Source organism: Colossoma macropomum, unplaced genomic scaffold (assembly GCF_904425465.1).
Source record: "Colossoma macropomum unplaced genomic scaffold, Colossoma_macropomum, whole genome shotgun sequence".
Classification (NCBI taxonomy): Eukaryota; Metazoa; Chordata; class Actinopteri; order Characiformes; family Serrasalmidae; genus Colossoma; species Colossoma macropomum.
In genome coordinates this window covers 7,293,747-7,321,179 of record NW_023494789.1, presented here as the reverse complement: position 1 = coordinate 7,321,179, position 27,433 = coordinate 7,293,747, and the positions used below count along the sequence as shown (strand labels likewise).

At 38.8% G+C, this 27,433-nt stretch overlaps 3 protein-coding genes across 5 annotated transcripts; all 3 read right to left on the bottom strand.

The window, feature by feature from the left end:
• Positions 1–384: 384 nt before the first annotated feature.
• On the bottom strand, positions 385–13,750 carry chrna1 (cholinergic receptor, nicotinic, alpha 1 (muscle)). The gene is made up of 9 exons (XM_036569941.1): positions 13,543–13,750; positions 8,479–8,621; positions 8,234–8,278; positions 7,843–7,952; positions 6,241–6,436; positions 5,605–5,842; positions 4,972–5,195; positions 3,856–4,095; positions 385–1,710 (listed from the first exon to the last, which is right to left on the bottom strand). Exons 1-9 carry the CDS (start codon positions 13,592–13,594, stop codon positions 1,582–1,584), a joined length of 1,377 nt encoding a protein of 458 aa, XP_036425834.1. The 5' UTR covers positions 13,595–13,750; the 3' UTR covers positions 385–1,581.
• Positions 13,751–15,834: 2,084 nt separating this feature from the next.
• atp5mc3b (ATP synthase membrane subunit c locus 3b) lies at positions 15,835–18,849 on the bottom strand. The gene is made up of 5 exons (XM_036569934.1): positions 18,792–18,849; positions 18,495–18,589; positions 17,642–17,719; positions 17,000–17,190; positions 15,835–16,141 (listed from the first exon to the last, which is right to left on the bottom strand). Exons 2-5 carry the CDS (start codon positions 18,531–18,533, stop codon positions 16,027–16,029), a joined length of 423 nt encoding a protein of 140 aa, XP_036425827.1. The 5' UTR covers positions 18,534–18,589; positions 18,792–18,849; the 3' UTR covers positions 15,835–16,026.
• Positions 18,850–21,160: 2,311 nt separating this feature from the next.
• LOC118807481 lies at positions 21,161–27,250 on the bottom strand. Of its 3 annotated transcripts, none has more exons than XM_036569496.1 (5): positions 27,150–27,250; positions 25,848–26,116; positions 24,307–24,518; positions 23,656–23,818; positions 21,161–21,657 (listed from the first exon to the last, which is right to left on the bottom strand). In XM_036569496.1, exons 2-5 carry the CDS (start codon positions 26,110–26,112, stop codon positions 21,509–21,511), a joined length of 789 nt encoding a protein of 262 aa, XP_036425389.1. In that variant the 5' UTR covers positions 26,113–26,116; positions 27,150–27,250; the 3' UTR covers positions 21,161–21,508. The 3 variants fall into 3 exon arrangements, 2 of the variants coding, with proteins under 2 accessions (XP_036425389.1, XP_036425388.1); XM_036569495.1 differs by having other exon boundaries at positions 27,173–27,236; XR_005007222.1 differs by having other exon boundaries at positions 21,540–21,657; positions 23,656–23,813; positions 27,173–27,236.
• Between the last annotated feature and the right edge of the window lie 183 nt (positions 27,251–27,433).

The following is a 27,433-nucleotide window of genomic DNA, read 5'->3' as shown; positions in this document are numbered from 1 at the left end:
TCATTCAAAAAGCAGTCCAGTCTGAAATGCTCCTTATAACTCCAGTGTGAATGGGTGGGGCTAAACCGCTGTTGGCTGATGGATTTATATAAATGTGTTGGTTTACATGACATTACAGAAACAATGAATTCAAAGCAGGCTGTTTTTGCAGTGACATATACGGACTGTACACGCTGGGGAGCAAATGGTATGTTTTGAACTTTTCACAGTGTTTACATACATCAAAAAAGGGAGAAAAATTCAATTTTGCATAATGTAGATAATAATCAATTGTTTTATTCTATTGGCAGATCATTTTGTTGTTTCAACACATAATAAAACACACATAACATCTGCCAATAAAATAAGCCCATTTCTTTAGATAAAATTACTTAACATGTCTAGAAATAAGTTCAATCTCTTCAAATATTTTTACAGCAATCTCAAATGTTGGATTAGTGACTCATTTAAGGTGATATCACTTGCCAAAATACCCTTTTTTTCAGTCAGGACATTACCATAAGTGTCAGTACTGGATAATCACATTTACACACTGATTTGTAATAAATTAGCAAATGTACTCACAACTGTTATTTGCAAAGACATCTCAAGCAAGTCTTCTCAAAAGTGAGAGCCCAGCTGCTTTTTTCTTTGTAAGGTGTTTGGGCTGAATGATATAACAAAATAGTATTGCGGTTATCTTGCTTAATATTGCCATACAACTTGCAATTTATTAACACATTGGTGAATACATAATGTGACACTTTTTAACTGCTCTAAAATGACCAAAATAATTTACTTTTGATGGATTACTCGAATACCCTGATTCATCTAGAAACTCAACTGTTATTGGTCAGGATGTTCACAGCATACAGTAAAGAACACTGTGTTTGTTTAGAGGGTTCATTTGCATGTAGCAGCCTATATAAGGCCAATATTGTGATAATGATTAACAAATCTAGTGTAGTGCATATTTCATTCAAGATACTTAACAAGCCTAAACAAACAAAAAGATTGAAAGGAAGATAGTTAAAGTTAACTGCACTTGTAAAACATCAGTGACTGTGTAAAGAAAAAAGACAAGCTGTGGAACAAATATACGTTGGTGTGGCGTATGCAAACACAATTGTACAATCAAGTCAATCACATAAGGTTGCGTAATTCTAACCTGATATCTAAAATCTAGCCTATTCAAAGAATACATCAACACGCACTGAAGCACATACTCATGTGCCTAAGGCAACCATAGGTGCCTTAAGTCTTTGTCCAGAGACAAATGACTGATAAACGACATGCTTAGATCACACACCATTAGCAAGAACTGCAGATAAATATGAGCAAACCATTCTGAGTTTTCACAACTACCAATAAACTATGTGTAAAGTCTGAAATGTACTGTTAATGTGTTAGTGGAGGAAAAGTAAAGGCCTTTGTATGTCCTGGATGTGTGTGCATCTGATCTTTTCAGCAGTCGAATTGGCTCCACCGGCCCATTAACATCTGATCCGAGCAGATGTCTCGTCTGCCACAGCCCAGCAGGGGGCTGAGAGACGGAGGCTAAGTGTCCAACTCCAGCCCCAGGCTTCACTCAGGCCTCCAGGCTCAAAGCATGTTGAGCTCGATGAGCCGGCCAGCGAACACTCCCATAGTACCGATGATACACACGGCCATGAACACGCACAGCAGAATGTGATCCAGTACCATGGCAACGAACTTCCACTCTTCTGCGGCCTGGGAGGAAGAGAAAGGGTGGAAGGACAACAGAAAAGGGGAAGAGCGGGAGGAGATTTTTGACATGGTCCTAGACTTGGGGAGTTCCACAGAGGTCAGAACGTGACCAGATGTAAAATTAAAGAGAAGTCATGCAATCTGACAAAAGGGGAAGGAGAAGAATGAAGCAGAAGAAGGAGAGCGAGAAGAAGAAGCAGAAGAAAATTAAGAAAAACAGGACAGCCAACATCATTCATCCACAGACCTGCAGTTTCAGGGCATGCTATTGTTTTAGGTTTGCACCCCCTAGTGGTTAGAGTTAGCATTACTCGAGCTGTTTGTAACAAATGTTATCAGCAACTTTGTGCTGTGTTAAAATTTAGCAAAATATTTTAAAAAGAATGGTGCATTTTTAGGTGAGTGTGCTGAGGGGGCTGCAGCACCCCCAGATACCAGGACTGTTTACAATAATGATCATATTATGATGAAAAAATAAATTATCAGAGGCCCAGTGGGTAGCGCTAGAAGGGCCTGGGTTCGATTCCCCAGCCAGGTGACCAGGGTGCTTTCTGTGTGTGCAACCAGGTGAATTGGACATGCTAAATTGGCCATAGGTGTGAATATGTGTGTCAGCCCTGTGATGGACTGGTGACCTGTTCAGGATGTTCTGCCTTTCACCCAATCAGTGCTGTAATTTGAGTACAGACCTATGTATGCTTGTTTTAATTTGTATTTTAGAGGTTGTATTTTTATTCTATTCACGTTTACAAAATCTGCAGCAGTTTCATTGCAGTGAGCTGAACTGCTTTCCTAGTTGACTGCTGGCCTCCTTGTGGGCATATCACTAAAACACAAACAGGTTCATGTGTCCAGAGTACAAGAGTATGCAGAGTTGTAGGCTATTTCTGAGCCCCAAAGCAGCCTCAAATTTGTTATCCTACATTCTATTTTTTCTCCATGAAACTTTAGCAATGTTTGCATACAATATTATATTTTTTATATTCAAAAAAGTGAGGAAAAATCAGTTTTCTATGATATAGGCCTTTTAAAATTCAACTAACACAGCAATAGGTAGCACTTTCAACTCAGGAGTATAGCTGTACTTAAAAGCATCTTGTCTTTTAGGACTTGGAAACAGGTGTTCATGCTTTTATTTCCTCTCGCCTTGACTATTGCAACTCGCTGTACTTGGGAATCTGTGAGTCAAACTTGTCATGTCTACTGCTGGTCCAAAATGCTGCTGCGAGACCCCTGACTGGTACCAAGAAAAGAGAGAGCAATACAATACAATACAATGTACATCATCCCTGTAGTCACATCATTCCACTGTTTACCAGTCAAATACAGACTTGAATTTAAGGTTTTATTATTTGTTTTTAAAGCTTTGCATGGCTTAGCTACAAGCTATATCACTGACTTCCATTCCACCTCACAAGCCCTACGATCTTCCAACCAGTTGTTCTTAGCTGTCCCACGGTCTCAGATGAGGTTCAAAGGTGACCTTTCCTATAGCTGCCCCAAGATAAAGGAATCCCCACAATAGATATTTTAAGCCCAGTTTAGAAACCTATTTTTTTCTTAGGCATTTGAATCCTTTTAAAGACTGTATTCAATCTGTAATCTGTCTCGGTTTGTTCTGTCCTGCTATCAGTAGTACTTTTACTTTGTTTTATTATTTTATTGGATTAGTTTTATTTCTGCATGTTATTTTCCTTGTGGGACTTATTGGTTAGGGGTTATTTTAGTTTATTTTATTGTACAGCACTTTGGCCGACACTCTGCGTCACTTAAATGTGCTAAATAAAGTGACTTGACTAACGTCCCACATTTTGATTACTTTTTTTCAACCATTACATCTCACACTCTGTTCACATTTGAGTGTTGAATCTCAGCGTTTGGTTTTGACTGTGGGAGTGACACAATCGGTTACTGCACCAAATATCAACAACCTGACTGGTTGCCACTAAGCTCGTTTGCATTAAGTTCATCAGAATGAGAGAGAGCATCACACATCTGCAGCTTAAGATAAAAAGCACAGATCTGTGACTGCTGTTGGCTCTTCTGGTCTGCAGATGGATGTATGTCATAAAAACACAGAACAAAAGTCAAAGAGAGAAAGACAGAGACACACAGAGAGACAGAGAACAGAGGACAGAATGTTCTTACATTGTTGGACTCTTCATCACCCCTCATGGTTTCAGCGATGTATTTGACGCCCTCTATGGCACTGCGCACATCTGGGTTTTTGATGATGGGTGACTGGAAGGTGACAGAGGCCGGCACAGGTTTGCCTGAGATGTCTGAAATGTCAAAGTCTGGAGGGAAGGAGCGGTTCTCTCTCCTCTCTTGAGATGGACGCTTCATTGTGGAGAAGAACATGAGGTTTGGGATGGTGTCGATGAAGATCTGCAGCACAGAGAATATTTACATAATAAATCCACTGCTCCCTTTACACATTTTACAACTTTAACATGCAACTGTACATACATGTGGAACTGTACATAATATCAACTGCATGACAAGCTTTTAAGTTGTTTGTAGTTTTATACTGTGTGCTGGAATTTGGTTTGGCACTCAGGGCTGTTATGTGCTGTAAGCAGTATAAGTAGTCACTTATTACAACCAGAACCAAAAAGCTGTACCAAGACACCAATTAGGAATACAGTTAGAAATACAGTTTTTTTTTTATCTTTGCAGAAATATCATATCATATATCTAAGAAATTCTATATGTTTTATTGTTTAGTCAGACTTCTATCTCAGTTTGATAGAACTGAGAGAAATGTTCAGACTAGACCTAGGCAATATGCTTTCACTGATATTTTATTTTTACAGCAGCAACATTATTTTTTGGCAAAACTTTTGGCAAACTTTTCAGCGTAATGTGTCCTTTGGAGCTGCAGCACCCCACCGTGACCCGGAAGGATGAGCGGTTTAGATGATGTGTGTGTGTGTGTGTGTGTGTGTGTGTGTGTGTGTCCTTCGGAGCCAGCACCTAAGCCAAGTCTGATATTGGTTGGGCTGTGTTTTCTCCTTGACTTAGTCAACAAAACAATTTGACCAAGGGTGCCCAAACTTTTGTATATAACTGTACATGCTGTATATAGTGTGTATGGTCAATACTTATTCACTGTGTTATGATCATTTGGTCATTAATGGCGTTAATGGTTTCAATCATTGTCACATTTATCATTAAGGAGATATTTCGCTAAAATATTTATGATACCTTTCCTTTTCACCAAGCTCTATTTAAAGTCCCTCACTTTTATGCTCTCACGCTTACCCTGCGGACCCAGGGGGGCATGGTGTGTGTGCTGGGTGAGCGGTGGTGCGTGTTGATGACAATAACGGTGATGATGATGGAGGCGATGACGAGGATCATGGTGAAGAGCATGTATTTGCCGATGAGCGGAACAGCGCTGGAGGTGGACGGGATCAGCTCCACGATGACCAGCAGAAACACAGTCAGAGACAGCAGGACAGAGATACTGAGGGTCATCTTCTCACCTACACACATGAATACAGTAGATAAACATTTAGTATTAAGTGGTTTGATGTGAAATGCTCCATTTTAGAGTCAGAATTATTTACAGTGGTGGTGATAGAAACCAGACGTCTGACGTGTTTAACACCTATAAAAACTAAATCACAACGTTTTTACATGAAATGGTCATGAACACGTTGTCTGATGCATGAGACAAAAGAGTGTTGAGAATTTTTTGGCTTAAACATTCATGGCAGAGAGGTACATTCAGGGCAATGGAATGAAAAACAGTCCCTTAAGAAAACATTGTCAGATTTACCACCAATTTACCATCATTAACATTACATATACATGTAAATCTATTTTTGCTTAGAATATCAACAAAACGTTGGCCAGGGATACATATGACTGTATATACATATTTAGAATTACCAGAGTCAGTGGGCAGGTAGAACACCAGGCCGGTGAGGAAGGAGAAGAGCATGCAGGGGATGATGACATTAACAATGAAGTAGAGAGGCAGTCTCTGCATGAGGAAGTGGTAGGTAATGTCCAGGTAAGGTGTGTCCGGACAGCAGGCGTAATACACCCAGTGTTTCCAGCTCCTGTAGTCCTTCATCACCCACTCGCCACTCTCCATAAAGTTACTGAGGTCTGGCCGGTCATGGTCCTAGAGCCCATATATACACATTTATACACATACACACAATCATGTGGCCTATTTCTTTAATTATTTACAGATGTATACAGAAGTTTAAATACCCCTGGTCAAATTATATGTTTTGTTGATTTTTTAAGTGACAGTAAGTTAACACATCCCTTACAGACAACAAACATTGTTGTGCATAGTTTCTATTTATGTAGCAAGTTTAACATTTTGGGGGGAAAATAAAACACAAGATATAAAATGTGCATTAACTTTTGCACGTGCCACATTTTATGTTTTATTTTTTCCCCAATATGTTAAATTCAGAAAATCAACAAACTAGGGGTGCCCAAACTTTTGCATATGACTGTATATATAAATTGACATCTGTGATTGTCTGTGTTTGTCATAGTGGCAGGTACCGGGTTGATGACGACCAGGTTGCCATCGTACGTCCACGTGCCGAGTTTCATGCTGCAGTTCTGCAGGTCGAAGGGGAAGTAAAGCACCACGATCTCACAGTAGCTCTTAAAGATGGCCGGAGGATTCCACGTGATCATCCCGGTGTGCTCCAGTAAAACCTTAGTCTCATGCACAATGGCAAAGTCTCCGTCAGCACTGTACACATACAAGCAAATGCATTAGAACTACATTTGCATAAACTTACTTCATGTATATGAATGATTCTACTTAATTATTTCAGATGTTAAATATAAGTCTCTTATAAGGATTATGTTAAGATCTATTTAAACACAAGGCATTAATTTATAAGTTATAAGTTAAATATATATAAAATCATCATTCATAGGGTACTTTCTATTGGAAGGTGGTTGTCTCAAACCCTAACCCCTAAATTTCAACTTCCAAAAATAAGTTTTTGTAAATTTTTGTTTAATTTAAGACCTTTTCAATTTCTTTTAAAGTAAAATTGAAAGATTTAGATTCATTATGTGTTTAATTTTTAAATAAAAAAAGTTGGCATTCAAAAAATGCCATCCCACATTTTCAAGAGTTTTAGAGAAATAGTTTTCATCCATAGGCAGAGCCTTTTTCAGCTACACCCTTGCATTTTACAGCAGGAAGTGAGACTGATTCTATATGGAAAGGGTTCTTCTTTTGTTACAAGCTTGACATCATGACAAGATAAGAAGCTTTTTGGTGACTTTTCAAAAAGGTTCTTTGCAGAACCATCTACAGCACATTCTCCATCAATCTGAAGAATCCTTTCACGATACGAAGAACCCTTTAATCATGCAAAGGGTTCTTTGAGTGTTCATGGTTCTGTATAGAACCATTTTCTTTACAAAAGAACCCTTGAAGAACCATCGTTTTTAAGAGTGTATCGTAATACTGTGTCTCAGGCATCAGGCAACACATTCGTAACCCTTTCATTAAAAAAACGTTCTGTGATGTAGCTTTGAAATACTTCAGACGTTTGGTTCCTATCACCACCACTGTGAACAATTTAACATCAAACCACCCTGAATAACTTTGCTTACGTCTTAGTTATTTCATTAAGCGGTAATTTATAAAAATAGGTGGAATTTCCATTTAAAGGAATAGTTCACAGAATCAGCCAATACATGTTTAACAGAATCAGCCAATACATGTTTAACAGAATCAGCCAATACATGTTTGCTGCCAAATCTGTCCATTTACCATTACTTTGTTGTTTTAGAATAAAATGCAGCATTTTTTTTAACTTGAATGCTCTTGCATATATTTTATTGCAAGTGCCTGTTACCTAATTACTTTAGTTAATGAAAGCTAACGTTCAAGGAGCTAATGGGCAGTAGGGCTGTCACTCAAAATTGTATTATTAATGGAGTAATCTGGCCGTTATTTTGACTCTTAATGAAGTAATCTGCTAATCTGGGTTGATTAAACAGTACCAAACTATGCATATTCTTTCAGGGATTCACAGCTACTAAAGAAGCAAACTTCAGACACCAAACATGTCTTGGCTGATCGACTACATTTGGAGTAATGAGATAATAGAGCTTAACACTAGCTTAGTCTCTTACTTGTTATAAAGCACTAAATCTGGTTTCCAGATGTCAGTAGAGGGAATCCGGACCTTTTTGATCCCACCATAGTCATCTGGGTTCCAGTGCAGATTCACATCCTTCCATTGCTGGTCGTGGAGAAGAGAGAAGGTAAGGTCCCATGTAAGATGCTTCTATGCTAGCCTTTTTGCTAAAACACTAGTTCAGTTTCAGCTAACAAACCTTTGTTCAATTCTATGTAAGGTCGGATGTGATAGACTAGGTTTGTTCATTGTCCCAAGCTGGAGTTTAAGAGCCTCAATTGTGATTTTGCTTTCATTTGAGAACTACAAATAAATGTTCAGTTTTTGTGATAGTGGCTCTAATGGCTGCATTACATTCAACAAAACACAGTAAGAGAAAGCCAGACCTGTTTAAGACGCACGTTGCTGGTGACAATCTGATTAACTTCATCCTGTGTGTATAGAAAGAGAGACGAAAAGTCCATATGTGTGTGAGAGAGTGTGACAGTAAGGGTTATAGAACATTACATAATGTACTATTTCAGTACGCAGAAGTTAAAACGGGAGAAGTGATATTTCTACTTATTCCAATCCGTTTGAGTTCCAATAAAACAGAGAGAGAAAATGAAAGCCAATGTTAAAGCATATTTACCACACTGATGAGCTGAATGAGCTGGAGTCCTACAGTCACTACTACAGCCTCGTTGAAATGGCTTACGGGTCTAACCACCTTGTTATAACCTTTAAACAGATCTTTCACCAATTTCGTCTCATCAGAGGAGCACAGACCTAGACCTGAAAAACCAGGAATGGGCACAAAATACATTAAAATGTGTTTCAACACAATAAAAATTACAACAGATGTACATGCATACAAAATGGTGTAATACAAAATGTATATCAAAGTAAATACTAGTAATCAAGCCCTTAATCACTTCAGCCATGTCTGATGGTGGTGAAACAGATCAAATATGTGGGGCAGCTGGAGAGAGCTTAACATAGAAGATCAAAGCTTTGCTTGCAAGCAGCTTGCCAGCACAAAGTATGACAAAAGAGCAATGAAAGACTGAAATGCTTTCTATATATCTAGTACTAACTCTAGTCAATTATATACAAAAATATTTGCAACTGGATAGAAAAGGATTAACCACCATATTCACATCTTGAAAAAAAAAAAATAGCAGCAGTGCGGCACACCATTCTTCAGAAGGGTCTGTGACGATAATAGATCTATGGCGCTAATAGGTCTATAGCACTAGGTTTATGGCATGGCGATGACAGTTTTCTGGCTTTAGGTCTAATGGGGTTATGGCACCAACAGGTGTATTGTGCTAATGGAGATATAGTAGTAACATTTCTATGCTGCTAATGTGTCTGTGGCACTTACCCGTAATAAAGGGTCTATGGCCATAGTCAGTCTATGGCATTAAGGGGTCTATAGTGATAAAGGGTCTATGACACTAACAGTTCAATGTCTTTAATGGTTTGCAGCCCTAACAATTCTATGATGTTAATAGTCTATGGCATTATCAATACTATGATGCTAAAGAATCTATGACACTATCAACTCAATAGTTTAAAACAAGCTATGGCACTAAGAAGTATATGGTTCTAACAGAGCTGAGGCACAAACAGTTCTATGGTACTACTGCAATGCAAGTAGGACTGGGTCTCAAACTTCAATAATTTTATATCACAGATTGAGTTTCTTCAATATTACCCAATATCAAAAATTACATGACATTCAATATCAAATTTCATAACTCAAATCCAGACTGCTGATTGGCTGACTACTAAACTGACTACTAAATATACTTCCAGCACTTCATGCCCATTTTTTGTTTAAGCCAAATCATCTTGCAGTTTGTAATTTAATTCCTAAATAAATTCACGAATCAGTGTTGACGTTAAGGTATCAATATTCATATTGGTATCAAAAATTTTTATAAACGATACTCAGCCCTACTAATGAGTCTATGATGTTAAGGGGTCAATGGAACTAACAGTTCAATGTCACTCTAGCACTAACAAAGCTATGGCACAAACAGAGCTATGGTGTTAAGAGAGCTATGGCACTAACAAAGCTATGGCACTAACAAAGCTATGATGCTAAAAGAGCTATGGCGCTAAGAGAGCTATGGCACTAACAAAGCTATGGCACAAACATAGCAATGGTGCTAACAGAGCTATGGTGCTAAAAGAGCTATGGCATAAACAGAGCTATGGTGATAATGGAGCTATGGTGCTAACAAGCCTATGGTGCTAACAGAGCTATGGCACTAATGGGTTTGTGGCACAAATGTATCTATGGCACTAGAAGAGCTAGCCAGCTAGATAGCTAGATAGCTAGATCGACAGATCGATAGATAGATAGATACTTTAATGATCCGGAAGGAAATTTAGCAATTTAGCAACATACAAATTATGTCAGATGTACATGTATACAAAATGATGTGATAAAAAATGTATATCAAAATGTGCTGCACTGGCAGAGCTACAGCACTTACAAAGCTATGCCATTAACAGTTCTGTTGTGTAGTGTACAGTTCTATGCTGTTAATTGAGCTGTGGTAGTTCAAAAATGTTACAATATACAATACAATACTGCATTTTGCATCAGAAATACTGCCCTTCCTTGCACATGAACACACACATATAAATGTATACAAACCTGCTCGGTTTTAGATATGAAACACTATCCCTGTTTCTGAGTTTGTAATGTGTATATAATCCTTCTCTCCCACACAGTTCAACAAGGGCAAACTTACAGATGCACTCTTACACAAACACTGCCGCACAGAGGATTAGTGCTGATGGAGGCAGGCAACTGCACATGACGCAAAGTTACTCACACACGACACTTGACCTGCTGAAGGAGACACTGTGACACCTCACGCACATACAGTCAATCTGTGCCAAATGAAATATGCGTGTGATCTATTCTGTTCCAGCTGCATTTTTTTGTAGCGCATTTATGACCATAAACAAACCTTTAATTACAGCATAATTCATCAACAATTCAGCTACTTTAAGTGCACACGTTGCTGAAAAAGATGTTCAATTATGCACAAACAGCTTGTATACTCTTCATAGAATCATCAACAGTAGAACAGGACTCTCAAGTCACTGTGCCCAATGTCAAGCGTCAGTTAGAGGGGTAACTTTGGAATGAGTTGGAGTGGCATTTGTGATCCAGAACCAATCATCTAACCTTAGCACCTGACCCCACTAATGCTCTTGTGGATAAATGCAATCAAGTCCTCACAGTCATGTTCCAACATCTAGTGTAAAGCCTTCCCAGAATAGTAGAGACTGTAACTGCAGCATAGTTGGACAAACTCCTGATTAATACCCTTCAACTCAAGGAAATGGGTCTTATGTAATATGTTGACAATATTTTGTAAATATGTTGTTATTATAAGTAACAAAACAGGACTAAATCTAATCTTCAACCTAGCACAGAGAGAGACAAGTGATTTGCTGGCTATTTACAAACTATAAAATGGTCCACACTAATGCCACCACATACCTTCAGACTAAAGATAAAGAGTCAAATACTGTATGGATAAAAATTCACTTGGCCTTCACTCTCAAATCTCCATACCTGTCACAGGTGAAGGGCTTATGTGGGCCTTATGGTCCACCCATACCTCCAACGATGCCCCTTCGTCTAGCTCTAATACACCACTTTGGCCCCATCTAATCATCTTAAGGAGTCTCTGATTGGCTTGATTGGTTTTAGATTTAGATTGAAAATTCGGATGATTTACAGACCAGGCCAATGGGGCCAGAACCCAGTGGCTGAAAGCTTGTATTTACAAAAGTCAATCTATTGCAAGTGTAAAATTTACATAGATAGACTGAGACCATGTGAATATTAGGCACAACTGGAGGCACAATGTTAAATAAATGAAAAAGTGCTATCAGGACCCCTCAGCCAGGAGGCCATAGGCCCACATAGTTTTCTGACCAATGTCCCTGGTGTCCCTGGGTAAAACCGTAGCCTCTGACCAACAAAGCCCCCCAGGTCCTCAGTTAGGGGAGTGGTGGAAGTAACAACCACTAGTTGGATGAAGCCCCCAACTGGCCTGGCCTACAAAATCAGCCTTTATGTACATTTTCATGTAAAATGTGAAATTTATTAGGGAGTGCATTAAAGCTACATTCCTTTCACACATACAGCACTGTGCCAAAGTCAGAGACCACCATTTATTTATTTAATGTCCAGTCAAAACAGCCATTAAATGATTTAGTATGTCCACCCTTTCCCTTTGTTGCACCTTCCATTCTTTTGGGAGACCTGCTTTCAGTATTTCAAAGAAAAGTTCAGTTTTAGTTGGTTGCATTTTCTGTTTCTTACTGTCCAAGTGATCCCAAACACATTCAGCTATGTTGAGGTCCGGACTCTGGGGTGGTCAGTCCACTGTTCTAAGAACAACATCAGTTTCTATTTTTGATTTGCAAATGTTCTTCTCCTTGGTTTTTGTTTTTGTTTGCTACACATCCTTTCAGACCCATAGCTTTGAGTTGTCTTCTCATGGTGAAAAGAGGGATCTGTGGATTTTTTTCAGATCTGATGCAATAGTGAAGCTTGATTTTCATCTATCTCTCAAAGTCTATGATGAGGAGAGTTATGGTGGTCTGCCATGTCTTGTACAGTTGTTAGGAGTCCCATTTTCACTATATCTTTAAGTCATTCTTTGCACTTTTGTTTTTGAAAACTATTGGGTATTTATTTTTTTATTTTTTTTCCTTTGTTAATCTTATATCTAATATCCTCAGAAATATCTCCTTTAAAAAAGAAAAACTTGTCCTTGATAATGGCCATTACACTGTAAATAAATGAAGGGTGGGCTCTGACTTCTGTATTAACTATATCCTAAATCCAGTACTGTATTAACTGTTTCCCAGAAGTCTGAGGAATGCCCCATAGCAGGCTTGTCATATATAGACAATCTATGGTCAAAGGGGGCTGTGTGGGTTTGTGGCCCCAGTCATGTATGTCCATCCAAACCAAGGGAGGGGGTCCACAGGAGCCAGATGGGACCACAGTCTGTCCCCAGTGAGAGGTGAAATATGCATGAAGGCAGATTTCCAGGATTAGGGTCGGCGACCACTGATCTCTCCCGTCTCCCCAAACGAGGTGCCGTTTCCGCTTCTCCCGCTCAGGTTACAGACCCCCCCACCTCACCTTAGCGCCCACCGGGGCACAACGCAGCACGAGCCCCAGAAACAAAGGACTCCTTCACGAGCCTGAGATCCAGCAGTCAGACGCAGCACATTATAACTGTGTGGAAAAGCCCTGTTATAAAGAAAAACTAAAGTCCCCAAAACGGCCCGTCCTGTAACCTGAATTAGAAACAGCAGACACGCGGTAGCACATGCACCTGTCAATCACAGCGCATTCCTGCGACGGTTCAGCTGGAGGAGTGTTAAAACCTAACACAGCATTTAGTCGCATTTCAGCATCACATAGGCATTATTCTCAACGTTTAGGCTGGAATATTAAACCGTGATTAATACTGAAAAGGTCAGATATGCTTGTAGACACACAGTAACAGTTTGGCCACATAGGCTGAAATACACGACAAACACACCACCCTTTACGTTTTGACTGAAATAGGCATAATGCTTAAAAATCAAAACGTTACCATAACATGTATATTCATTATATCTAATTAACACCAGTTTGCGTGAGTAGCCAGCAGTTACTCACCAAACAGAGCAAGAAGTATCCCAGTCACTGGAGAAACGACCGAACGCTTCATCTTCTTTTTGCTGTTAGGAGCTTAATAAATTCCAACTTAATTAATTTGTCTAATCTACTTAATCTTCCTTATCCTCTCTTAAGGCTACTTGAGAAGCTAGGGCTCGTTTTTCTGAGGCATTAGCGACTTTAACAAACCCTTTAACGCGCAGCACGGCGGGGCGGAGCGTGAACTGAACTGAACTGTAGTGATTCAGTTGTCAGTTTAGTTGATTCAGTTGACAGGACCGACTCATTTGGACTGTCCATTCTAATGAACCGATTTCACGATTCATTTTCGTGCAGGATGAGGATGATTACGAGTATTAAAGGTGCGTTCTGGTCTACAACTAGCTTCTAATATGTTATTTGTTATTTTGTATTCATTTTGCATTTTTGTCCATCAGTGTTTTCTCATCACACGTACCCAGAATGCATTACGCAGATACTTCATACAACCACTGGGAACCCCCAACCCCACTAACAGCCTACCCTCATGTATAAACCCTAAAGTAAAAGTTCCTCCCACCTTCAAGTTACATCATCTGAAGGTCCGTTTCTTAGTCTTTAAACTAGAAAATCTCAGTGGCAGCGGTAAGAAGTGAGTAAGCAAGTTTACAACAGATGCAGCAATAGGTAAAATCTCTTCTATGTAATGGCATTCAGTTCAGCATGAGAGTCTCACTGTGTCTACTACTTCATATCACTGATTGAGAAAACATAAGGAAAGGCGTTGTTGTTACAATTTGGTATTTTATGAGGTTGAATTGGTTAATTTTATTAAGAAGAACTGCTTGTTTACTATTTTTAGAGGGCTATAACACGGGTATAAACGGTCCCTACAGAAGTACATTTGAAAATGACCACAAAATGTTTTTGTACTTTACTGTTTGGAATTAAAATGAAATGATGTATTTGAAATGCATCACATATACATTAACAAAAAAGCAAACAAACTAAAAAACGTCCATTTAGTTTCCATGTGGTTCCACAGTGATTCGATTCAGTTGGACTTGTGAACCGGTTCAAAAACTCGACTCGCTCACAAGCCGGGTATCGCTTATGAACTGCGTGTGGCGGGCGTGTGCGGGTGAAGATATTTTTTCTCTTCTCCCCGTCAATAATTTTAGACTGTCCATCTGATACGCGATCGCAGATGCACGTGCTACTGAGAAAAAAACAACAACCGTGAAAAACATCAGCTGCAACGAGGAGCTCGTCTTAAAGCTCCGTGTCCGGTCGCAGTATCGCCTGATCTGTACTTCGGCTCCGTTTAGTTCAGTTGGTTTTCAGACTGAGCTCCATATTAAGACACTTTAAAAAGGGCCTCATACTGATCGTTTACCAACATCAGCATGTCTCGTTCCAGATTTGGTGAATTCCGCTGTCTCTGCTGCCATTTGTTATAAATTCCAAATTCCACGAGTGCGCGCGCTCCAAACAAGGAGAGAAGCACGTGAGAGACTGGAAGTCCTCAAAGGGCACATGAGGAGAACCAAAACGTCCCACTTCAGGCGTTGGAGTACAGTGAGCCCATCTTAATCTTGTGCATGTTTATTGGGATAGACAATTTCAGAGTAATATTAGATCTACAAATGAAATCTGACCAAATATAAGACCTAAACCTACTACAAAGGGAAATTCCACCAACACTTCCAAAATACTTCATTATTCAATTGTTGTAAAGTCAGTTATACAAAATATGCATTATAGAGAAACTTACCAACTTTGGTTTGCTTGCAGTGGTGGGCATCAACAAATATAGCCATTTCACCTGCTATCCAGAACAACTTTGATTTCTTCTACACAAAATGTCAAAATGTTGGCAAATCTTTGAAGAGAAAAAGGTTGTTGAAACAAAAATACTTCACTATTTGGGCCAGAGCCTCAAAAGTACTGTAGAATAAAATATTGGTGATCAGACAAGGTGTACCCACTATGTGTAATAGCTTTGAGAGGCAGCATTCAGTTGCATTAATTGCTTTTAATGTCAGGTTTGCCCACCACTCACAACTGCAGTGAACAATTCAATTAGGACTTGCCGGGTTTATCTGAAAAACCAGTGCATTTTCTACCATCTCTTAACTGTCTACAACTTCAACTATGAAGTGTAAAAGACAAAAAAAAATAAATAAATAAAATAAATAAATAAATTTGACCTTTAATTATGCTGTTACTCCAACATATGATCCACGTTGGCTGCAGGCATAAAGAGACGCAAAGGAACCTCAAAGCCACAGGTCCAAAAACGCTCAGAAACAGTTTAAATAGTGAAATACATGTATTTTAATTGTGTAATTGGATACATTTTTACAATACATGTTCTTCTGTTCAGTCTGTCAGCCTTCCACAAAAAACTTGGAAAATGTACAACTGTCATGACACCAACACAGAACTCTCGGTAGCCAGTGTAAGACACGTCGTCACAGCAAGAGATGGAGGACGGTGCAGACTTTACATGGCGAACAGGATGAGGAAAGCAACCATCAAACAGAACAGCCCCATGGCCTCAGACAGGGCAAAGCCCAGGATAGCATAGGAGAACAGCTGCTGCTTCAGAGAGGGATTCCTGCAGGGCACAAAGAGCATGAAGAACATTTGACAAGTGCTTCAGATACTTCAAATGAACATGGTAGTCAACCAGCAAGAATGAGGGTGCATTGTTTTCCACACTACAGGACTGGCTGAGAAGAGGTGACCACACCAAAGCAACAACACTGACACCAGCTATAAAATATAACTGAATTCAATCTGAATACAATTATGGCAGTTATTTATCCATGCTTGCAAGTACAGCAGTATTTAAGAATGCAAGTTAGACAAATCTGGGCATGCTGATCAAAAAGTACAGCTGGCCTGAAATTTAGCTTTGCAGATCAATAAGCTACATTTCACTAGCTGTAACTTCTGAAGTTCAACGTTCTGCCTCAACTTACTCCGAATTTAATTCCACAGCTATGCTGACTGATCCATACATCAAGTTGGCACTGTGAATTACCAGTACCCAGTCAATATGAATGAAAAAAATTTCACACACTTCAAAAAAAGCAAACCGCATTCAAAACGCTTGTCACTTTGCTGCCCTGAGCTAAGGCTTAGCTTCTGATCAGATTCAGTTTTAAGCTCACTGTTTCTATGCTGCAGTGGTGAGCTAGAGTGCAGCTGGTGTTGGTAACAGTCTAGCTGAAAAATGCAAACCTTTCACGCAAACTTATTTAAAAAGTGCGGAGTAGCATCAGCGCCAGCCTGGTTTATCAATGGATTCGGTCATATAAATGACATTGACTGATCCTACAGCCATCTTTCCTTAAAGGCCTATAGCATCTTACGACCCAGCAGAAAAGGTAAACACAGTTGAATTGGTTGTGGTCATTCTTCGTACAACCTTGCTAGGGTTCTGTAGCTTCAGATCATTGTTGTGCTGTACCTAGCGTATCCAATAATGAGGCTGCCGAATACTGTTCCGATTCCAGCTCCTGATCCGGCCACACCCACGGTGGCGGCCCCGGCTCCAATGAACTTGGCGGCTGTGTCGATGTCACGGCTCACTGCGCTTGTCTGGAAACCCCTCAGTGCAACCTGGGACATGGTGCTCTGTGGCAGGAGGACTGGGCTAGCCTAGTGCAAAAAAAAGAAATAGGAGGGTGGTAATTAGCTCATCAGTAAGAGTAAAATAATAAGAAATGATGGTCTCACTGCACAAACAAATCATCTTACCTAAAAAGCCTTAAACAATAAATAAAAGCACTTATTTTAACAATCTTAACTAAAAAAAATAATCAAGGCTTAAAGGATTAAGACCAAAATCAAGCTCTGTGGAAAAACCTATACCCCATTTACACCTGGTCATTTTATCTGAATTGTATCCTGATAATATTTTGACAAATTGGTAGTCTGCATCTCCACTTAATCAGACTAAAACCCAACTACAACATGGAGCGCAATCCTTAATAATCCGGACACTCAAAACATGTGAAACAACCAGGTGTGATGAGTCTTAGACTTCCAACCATATCAAAGCACAGCCAAACAACTGTTTGAGAAACACAAACCTGGGTCCTGAACTCACCTCTGCAGATCGGACATCTGGCCTGGAGAGCACAGAGGCAGAGAGGGGTCTGTAAAGCGCCCTTGACCCAGAGCGGACCTGAAAAAGATAAACACTAAGGTTAGTGGGCTGCCATAAAAGCATATGCATTTGTGAAGTACAAAATTGGACATCTGTGGTGCAACCTGAATTAAAGGCTCCATAAAAAAACCTAATACAAAACAAGTAGCCAGGTAAGCAGCACGTTGGTCATAATATACGGGAAATACTCAGTTTAAACAACGTTGGTTTCAAATCTGCTCCTCTCTTTTAGAGGCCGACTACATCAAAACATGATCACTTGAGAACATTTAAACAGAATGATTATGAGCCACAACTTATTCAGCTAGCCTAGCTAGCCAAACTGTGGCAGAGGACACCAACAAACATCTCCAGGCCTGAATTAAACGGGCCTTTTCCGCAGCTCGGAGAAATAAATAACACCTTTGTTAAGAGAAAAGTGCTTTTATACGTTGCATTTCCTCAAATAATGCAGCTCTAAGGCTCTACAGCCGGCATGAGAAGATGACCTTGAGTTAGGAGAGGCACTTCATACATTAGCATTAGCAATACAGTTAGCAGAACCCAGAGATAGAGATGTGGAGTCAGATATCTGTCCGAAACACAGCGCTCACCCAGAACCACAGCTGAAAAGCTTGTGCATTTAACAGTGACTGACAATAATTAAGCACAAATTAGCATAACGTTAGCTTGAGAACAACGCTTCAAGTTCAACGGGCCTTTTCTGCACCCTGAATGAGGACTACACAGAAGCAGCCCAGCCCAGTTCTAATCTTAAGCTTAGAACACGTTAAAATTTCGATTAAAAACCTACCAGTGCCGGCGTAGACACGAACTTGGCGCAGGCGTACATTTTCAGCAGAGCTCGCCGACCGCTTCACTCAAACTCGGGCGGGATGAGCCGGATCTCTGCGGGCAAACCGAACAGGTTAAGGTCAGTGAAATATTTCAACACAAACGCGCCAACCTGCCGCTAATTAGCGTCCCTGTAAATGCAGCACAGTCAGTGGGACCTTACAGAGACTGAAAAGAAGACGCTTAAGAGTTTAAAGCGTTAGGATGACAGCAGATTGTAATAATCGGAACCCGGCGAATTCTCTCCTTCACTTACCGGGCTGCAGAGGTCGTAGCGCTGAAGAGCCGCTGCGCATGCGCCGCGCCCCATTTAACGAAAAACCCCCGGATGCAGAGGCTGCGTCACTGAAGGTCACGATGGACGAAAGATTCATTCAAGGACTTGAATGGAACTTTATTTCTCATTATTATTATTATTATTATTATTATTAGTAGTAGTAGTAGTAGTAGTAATATTAACCCATTCATGTTTAACAGCTACATTTTGTATGATGAGGAAAAATGCTTCAGAACTTCTCACTGGTCTAAAGCAGGAGTGCCAAACCTTTTTGTTTTGGGGTGGCAAGACAAAACAATGTACAGATAAAGAAGGTAGGGTCCAAAGTGAATTTTTAAAATGTATTTTGTCACTATAAAATATAAGTAATAGATACATATAAATTGTAATTAATACTATTACTGTTTAACTTTATCACCTGTCTGTAAAGCACTTTGAGCTGCCACCAGCACGAAAAGTGCTATATAAATAAAAATTATTATTATTATTATTATTATTATTAGTAGTAGTAGTAGTAGTAGTAGTAGTAGTAGTAGTAGTAATATTAACCCATTCATGTTCAACAACTACATTTTGTATGATGAGGAAAAATGCTTCAGAACTTCTCATTGGTCTAAGCAGGGGTGCCAAAACTTTTTGTTTTGGGGTGGCAAACCTAAATGTCTGTGGTGTGTCAAGGTCAAAAAGACAAAACAATGTACAGATAAAGAAGGTGGAGGCCAAAGTGAATTTGTACAATGTATTTTGTCGATATAATATTAATAATAGATAAATATAAATTGTAATTAATACTTATAATTTCTTGTATTACTGTTTAACTTTATCACCTGTGTGTAAAGCACTTTGAGCTGCCACCAGCATGAAATGTGCTATATAAATAAAATTATTATTATTATTATTATTATTATTATTATATGTTGTTACTAAAATGCAGTTTAAAAAGGAAAATTAGAATTGAACAAGTTATATAGCATGAAAATATATTTGTCTTCTCATTGGTTGTGAGGGTGGGATTACCTTTGTGGCAGATCAAAATGTCATACCGGTCCACCTTTGGCCAGCTCTGGTTTAAAGGGATACTTTTGATAAACATCTTATAACAACAACTGGAACTACATTCAATTTTCATTTTATTATTCACATCATCATCAAAATGGGATTTTATTTTGTTAAACAATACAAATGTATAGTTCTGTGTGGCCAAAATACAGAAACATGATAACTTAAGTTTAAAATATTTTTTAGCCGTAAAGTTTTATTGATTTGAAAATGTTCAAATTGAAAATATACCAAAGGAACCCAAGGAAATTTCAAAATTGAGATATGGACAGCAATGGGTCTTTTCATCCAACTCTATGGATTGCTATCATGTAGGTGATGTTTGCAGTAAGTGTTTAGATAACGGTTTATACCCCATTTGTGTGCTGGGCAAGTTCCATATTCTCAAGGTGAGATGCTTGAGTACATTTACTAGTGATGTACCCCATAAGGACACCCCCTTCTTTTCCGCAGTTATTTTCTTTTTGATCTTCTATACCTGTTTTTCACTATGTGCTTGTGTTATTGAACAATTAAAATTAATGAATTAATCCATCACAACAAGCTCATTTCACTGTATGATGGTTAAACTAAGTTGGCATAAGAGTATTACTTTAATCCAGTTTTTGTGTGCTAAGTTTTATGGTATTTCAAATGGCTGCACCAGTTTAAAAGATCACGTTTATTGATGACAGATATATCATTACAAGTTAAAAAAAATATATAAACATGACACAAACTGCAACATGTGTTTATACTGACAGCCCAGCCTAATGCTGCATGAAGTCAAAATTAGCTTTGGCTTCCAAATCGCCACAATAGTAACCATGAATGAATAACTATACTAGCATCTACAATTAGGACCATGACAAACCAGGACCCAGTCAAAATCATGACATAATACCTGTATTTACTTCATGGAAACAGTCTTTGAATTTCAGAGTCAAGAGTCTTTATGTATCTTGGACCAGCAGCTTAATCTATATGCCTGTTTTCATTAGGCTGTGACAGGCAAAATCTAACCCTTTTCTGCACTCTTTCTGTAAAAATCCTTACATGTATATAAGCCTGTGCTTTTACTCTATATGTACACTAAATGATGATACAGCAAAGCGCTGTTGTCGGAAGAAAACCTCATATTTCCAAAATGGTAACTTTACAGAAGAAGGAAAAAACATACTTACTTTTAATCTAAGTCAATGGAACCAGACTTTTTCCCAAGTAATTTAGGGTTATTTCTTTTGGTTCATTCATCATGAAATTCACACACAATGTAAAGGACAACAGGCATTTTAAAATGATGTCAAAAACTGAAAAACGGCAAAAATGGAGATACTAGGTTTTCTTCCGACAACAGCGAAAGGTTGCTTTGTGTTTTGAACAAGCCACACTAAACATATCTGAAACCTCAAAGGTTGCTTTTGTATTTTTAAATGTATAATTTAAATTAGCAGAAAATACAAAATACTGCTGCAATATTTCTGAAATGATTGCAACAACTTTTGCCTCACCCTCACCACGAGGACCAAGGTAAATAACACTGAAACCAAACATCAACATGTTCAGGTATATCCCCCTCCTACACAACACATATGAGTAATGTTCAAACTCATTTTAGAGTGAATGTAAACAGGACTCTGTGTGCCACTGACACAAACTCAGAGTTGAAGAGTTGAGTTGTACTGAACAGCACTGATGCTTCTTTTCCTCCTCCCTCCATCTCTGTCCCTGGCCAAACGGAGCCAGTTCTTTATTAGGTTTCCAATCTGGTCGTCTGTAGCATTGCTGAAGTTAACCCTCGCTGCTCCTGAAAGACAACGACCAATCATTATCATCTGATTGGAATGCATTATATACTACAATGTGTACTAAATGACTCTGAAACCAGGAAGACTTGAGTCACATTTTACATGCCTACTCCTTAAAATGTATGTAAACACCTGTGACATAATTTAGGGCTGGTAACGTATTTATATCCATTCTGTCATAACTCCTACACTTACTTGCCCTTAGCATTGTAATTAAGACATTTGCTTACAATGTTAATAAGGCTACTGCTAGCTTTCACACAAAAGTGAAAATGGAATATAAAACTTATTGTAAAGTTCAGTTCTTGGTGCATGTTTTTCACATTTACATTCGTTTACTTTTTCATTTATGTAATTCTAAAAACATCCTCCCAAACAGCATAATAACTGTTCAACTTTCCTTACAAAGCAAAGCTCATCTTTTTCAAAGCAATGTGTAGTGAGGAGTACTGCCACTCACTAATGTCTTCCAGGCTCAGGTCAAAAGCTTTAGGACACTTAGGAGCGAGTCCAAAAAGAATGGGTTCCTATAGAGCAGGGGTGGTTATTCCTGGTCCTGGAGATGTACCACCCTAAAGAGTTCAGATCCAACACACCTGGCTCTAATGTTCAGATGTCCCTGAAGGCCTTTATTACCTGGTTGAGGTGTGTTAGATTAGGGTTGGAGCTAAATTCTGCAGGGTGGTAGATCTCCAGTACCAGGATTGGGCACGCTTGCTAATGCCAATGAGGCAATGTGCTAAAGTCTGCGGTGTCCTGGCCTGGGAGGACTGGAGCCTGACACGTGCTATAGAGCTTTTGTGCAATATCAGTCTGTAAATACTTATTCATTTATTATATAGAAAAATGCACAAATTTTCTTTTAAATGCTGCTGGTATATTTTTTGTGCTTTTGATTTGCAATTATAGGACATTATAATGGTGCCTCGTACATTCATCAGTGCGAGCGCACTGTTTTACCCAACCAATGAGCTGATCAGCTCGCAAACCAATCAGTACTCTTGCTGCTTTCGGGTGCAAGGGCTAATAGTTTTCTCAGAACAAACGAATCCACCCAACATGCACAGCAATGTGGTTTGTGTGAGAGATAAACAGAACACTGAGGTTGTGAAATAGGTTTTGTAGTTAATAAGCTAGCTGGCATCTATTGGTTTTGGCCTACTTCACTGCTGTTTTAAACTCATATGAAGCAGAAAAATGTAAGTTATACCGTTTATTATATTTTTAACAGTTCATCCAATTGCCTTTGGGTAGTTTTACTGTTTTACTGCTTTTATCGTCCGCTATGATGAAAAAAGTGCTGACATCACAACATGGGCAATTTGTGCTGCATCAGAAATGCACCCAACTTCATCATCCTGGTGGGATGCTTGTTTTTCTGATAAAACCGAGACCACTTGAAAGCAGTATCAGTGGCAGTCACACTAGCATCCCACTAGCCAAAACCTTTTCTTTGTTGTAGAAAAACAGAAAGACACAGATAAGTTTTTTTTATTGATTAGAAACAAGTTACAATTTTTGTTTTTAGCCATGTAGCTCCATTCACCCTATTCATTGAGGACTTGCCTGCTGGTGCCATTTGCATTTTGCAGTCAAAATATAATATTTTTGATATAATGAGAGAAACAGAAAGTGGCCCCCCTTCAAGCAATTGAAGGTTTCTGTTGGTTCCTGGTGTCCAGTAGTCACTAATGGTATTTTGTGTTTTCCTGATGGGTTGATATCAGTTTAAAGGATTCTAATGGTTTAACAGGTGTTCTGGGACTGATTACAGATACATTTGATGGTTTCGTAATCTAAAGGTTACCTACAGGAAACTAGAGGTCTCAAATTGTAAACATTAAGCCGATTCCCATTAGAAAGCAAAAAAACCCTCAGGTTTTAATCCCATGGTTCTTATGGTCTTTTTCCAGCAGGGCAGGCTCCCCTCAAACTGGCTCTGGCAAAGTTATTAAACTTTTATTGTGAAGGAAAGTTACAGAAAGTGAGTTACTTACTACAGATGAGAGCTCGCAGGGCCAGCCCACTGAAGGCTCTCTTTACACCCCCTCGTCCAGCCCAGTTGTAATGACATGCTAGTGCATTGGTCATTACTGCTTGTAACAACCTCCACACTGTGTTCCTCAGGTCAGCTCCACCAATCAAAGACAACCTCCTGCACTGAAGCACAGAGCACATTAGCTGTTGTAGCCTGCTTCCTTAGAAACAAAATGCAACAGTAAAACGTTTTTGCAACCAAGCTAGTCATAATGTCGCATTTTCGAAAGATAAATTCATCATCTAATGGAATCAAAAGTCTATTGTACTATTTGACGATGTGATGCACTGAATGTGATAAAAATGCTTTGTTTATCAGAACATGTTATAATCTGAACAGGTAATCAATAAATAAACACATTTTCTGTATCATGTGACATATTAAAAAATAAATTATACAAATAATAAAATCAGACAAAATTAAGTTTTTACAGTTGATCTATTATGCTTCTCATGGTTAAATGTATATAAAATTTATTTATTAATTTATTTATCCAAATTGGCTATAAATAATAATGAAAACAAATACCATTTTGCAATATCAAGTACACTATCTCACAGTTAACTCCCTGATTAGCCTTTGATGTATGAAGGGCTTCCATTAACCTCACCAGTAGCTTGTTGTACGTCTCATCTTGCAGTTTCTGTTCCAGCACTTCCACATCCTCGAACGTCTGCAGTGGCAAACCAGCCTGGACATCTTCCTCATCCTCATCATCACTCAGCAGAGAGCTGTTCTGCAGGAGCAGCATGTCCACCTTCCGATTCAGGTCAGATATCTGACTCTTCAACTGTTCCACACATGTGAGCACCTGAATCAGAGCTGAACACAAACACATAAACCAATGCTTTTTACCAGAGATATAAGGTATGTTGGGATGTCATAATAAATACTGCTTAGATGTTCACTGTGAGTGATGTAAACAGCAAACAGCAATGTTAGTATTCTAAAAGGACTGTTTATTAACTGCACTCACCAAGCACTTTATTAGGAACACTATTCTAATACTGGGTAGGGCCTCCCTTGGCTCACAAATCAGCCTCATATCTTTGTGCCATGGTTTCCACAAGATGTTGGACCAGAATGTCATAGGAATGTTGTTTTCATGTTGAAATGATTGCATTTTGCAATTAATGCAGATTTTTCAGGTGCACCCTCAATACTGTGAATTTCCTGTTGTGCCACATCCCAAAGGTGTTCTATTAGATTCAGATCCAGTCACTGTGAAGACCACTGAAGGACACTGGACTCATTGTCATGTTCATGAAACCAGTTTGAGACGACTTTTGCTTCATGACATGGTGTATTATCATGCTGGAAGCAGCCATTAGAAGACGGTAAACTGTGGCCATGACGGGATGCACATGTTGCATTTAAGCAATGATTGATTGGTATTAATGGGCCCAAAGAGAAAACATTCCCCACACCATTAAACCACCTCCACCAGCCTGGACTGTTGACACAAGACAGGTTGGGTCTATGGATCTGTGCTGTTGGTCCAAACCCTACCATCTGTGTGCCTCAGCACAAATTGAGATTCATCAGCCTGGGCTACGTTTTTCAGCACTGCTCATGCGAGTAAGCATGTTTACAACAAATATAGTTTTGTTTTTTGGTGATAACAAAAGCATGCTGTAATTTTATATAAATTATTTCGCACACAAAGTTCATTTAAACCAGCAGAGAAATTATGCTGAATGTATGAATTCTAAACTTTCAGTTAATGCCAAATGTTTGTAAGCAGGAAAAGAGAAAACGACATGAATGTTTTTCCTAAAGAAAAAGCACGTCTTATGTTTTGCCCACATTGTTGACCTTTTTGACAAAATAAACTGAAAAAAAGTCAGATGTGCAGACTTTAACCAGTTGAAATAGAATGAAAATTTAATGTAAATGTAATTCATTATGTAACTCATGTAACTGTATGTCACTAACAAAGTAATTTAAGTGTAAATTCTTTTAAATACATTCAAATACTTATGCAAATCTAATACAATCTAATGTGTAGCAAAACAAAAAAAATCTTGTCTTTACTGGTTTAAATTTAAATATATCCAGGTTATCAAACAAGATCAGCTCAACTTGCACAATACAGAAAGCGATGAAAAGAGATAAAGTTATGAATGAGCATCAGACCATATCATAACTCACCTTCTCTAAAGTAAGCAGTCACTTGTGGTTCCTGAGAGGAACCTACATTACTTTGAACAGCTGGAAAGGCAGACTGTGAGGCAGGGCAGACTGGAGGAAGCGGCTTTAACAGGCTCTGAACTGGAGAGAGCGCCTCATTCTCCTCTCTCTGGGCACTGACTGGTGAGGCACACACACGCCTGCTAATGTCCAGCAGCTGCTGCTTCACCTTCCTCTGAATCCTGCGCTTTTGGTTCAGACGGGACAGCTTGGCCAGACTCATCATAAATCTGTATGGGGAAGGAAGTAAGAGGATATGAAGATACTACTCTGGCTTTAGAATATAACGAAGTGAGTGGCAGGAATGCGCGGATATGGGAATAGTGGACTGATATTCATTGTATCTTGTGTATATATGTGCCAGTGCCGATACTTGAAAATGTATATAATGTCGAAATCAACATGGATTAGCATTATGTAGAAATATTACTTTTAAATAGTAATATTAATTAATATTTTTGAATTACTTTTACCCAATTAAAATATGAAATATCAGTTTGAAATATTGGTCAAATCTAAACTGTCATGCCATTCTTTTTTTTTAACCATGCATTTCTGGTGTGAAGAAACTTGTTTACATTATTTTAAATTTGAATTTTTATGCAGTTGTATGGAGCATTTTTCTTTTCTTTTTTTTTAATGTAGCCATTCGCCTTCCCCCCTAATTCTCTTTGTTTTCTGGGGTGTAATTTCATCTATCACTTGAGTTCTCGTGCAGTTCTATAAGAAACTCAAGAGTTTTTGGAATATATATATTTTTTTGATATTTTCACTTTTAAATTAGTCATCAGTTCATTGGATTAACAAACTGAGGTTCAGTGGACTAAATGTGAATCGTCTGAGATTTGTCTTTTACCTGTGTCATGTAAATAAATGCACACGAGATTAAATCTAGACTATATTACACAATTATTAGTTAGTTTTACTAAACGGTACTGATTTAATTAAAACTCAGTTAGTGTTCACTGGCTGAATTGGGCTTCAGTCCTGCCATTCATCGGCATTTACTTTACAGACCAGAGGCGGGTTGACTTTAATTAATGTCATTAAAAACTCTACAAAAGCCAGTCCTGTATGTACGACATTTAGACGACGTATGGCCGACGTAAACATTCAGCGTAGGCCGACGTTGGCGCGACATGAAGTGTCTCTGTAGCATAAGAGATTCGCTACACAGCCACAAAAACATACACACTCAGTTTTTTTTCTAATGCAAACAGTTTCCCGATTTTAAAGATAATCCGCATCCCTAACATAGCTTACAAGTTTATTTTCCCAAAATTCACCCGAATCGTTTCTTGTAGAAGAGCGTGAAACTGGCGACATTCGAACGGCTGAACATCTTCTCGTCACGTTCAGCCGACCAAAGCTTCAAATTAAAAGTCTCGATAAAACCTTAATTTTTTTGTAAACAGTGCTGTTACAGATGTTTTAAGGGTATTAAAATGTTGTAACAACTGTTTTTTCTAGTAAGCCATCAACAATGGCCTTGGAACGTTCTGCTATTGTTACAAGCTTGACATAGTGACAATAGCAGAACCCTTTTT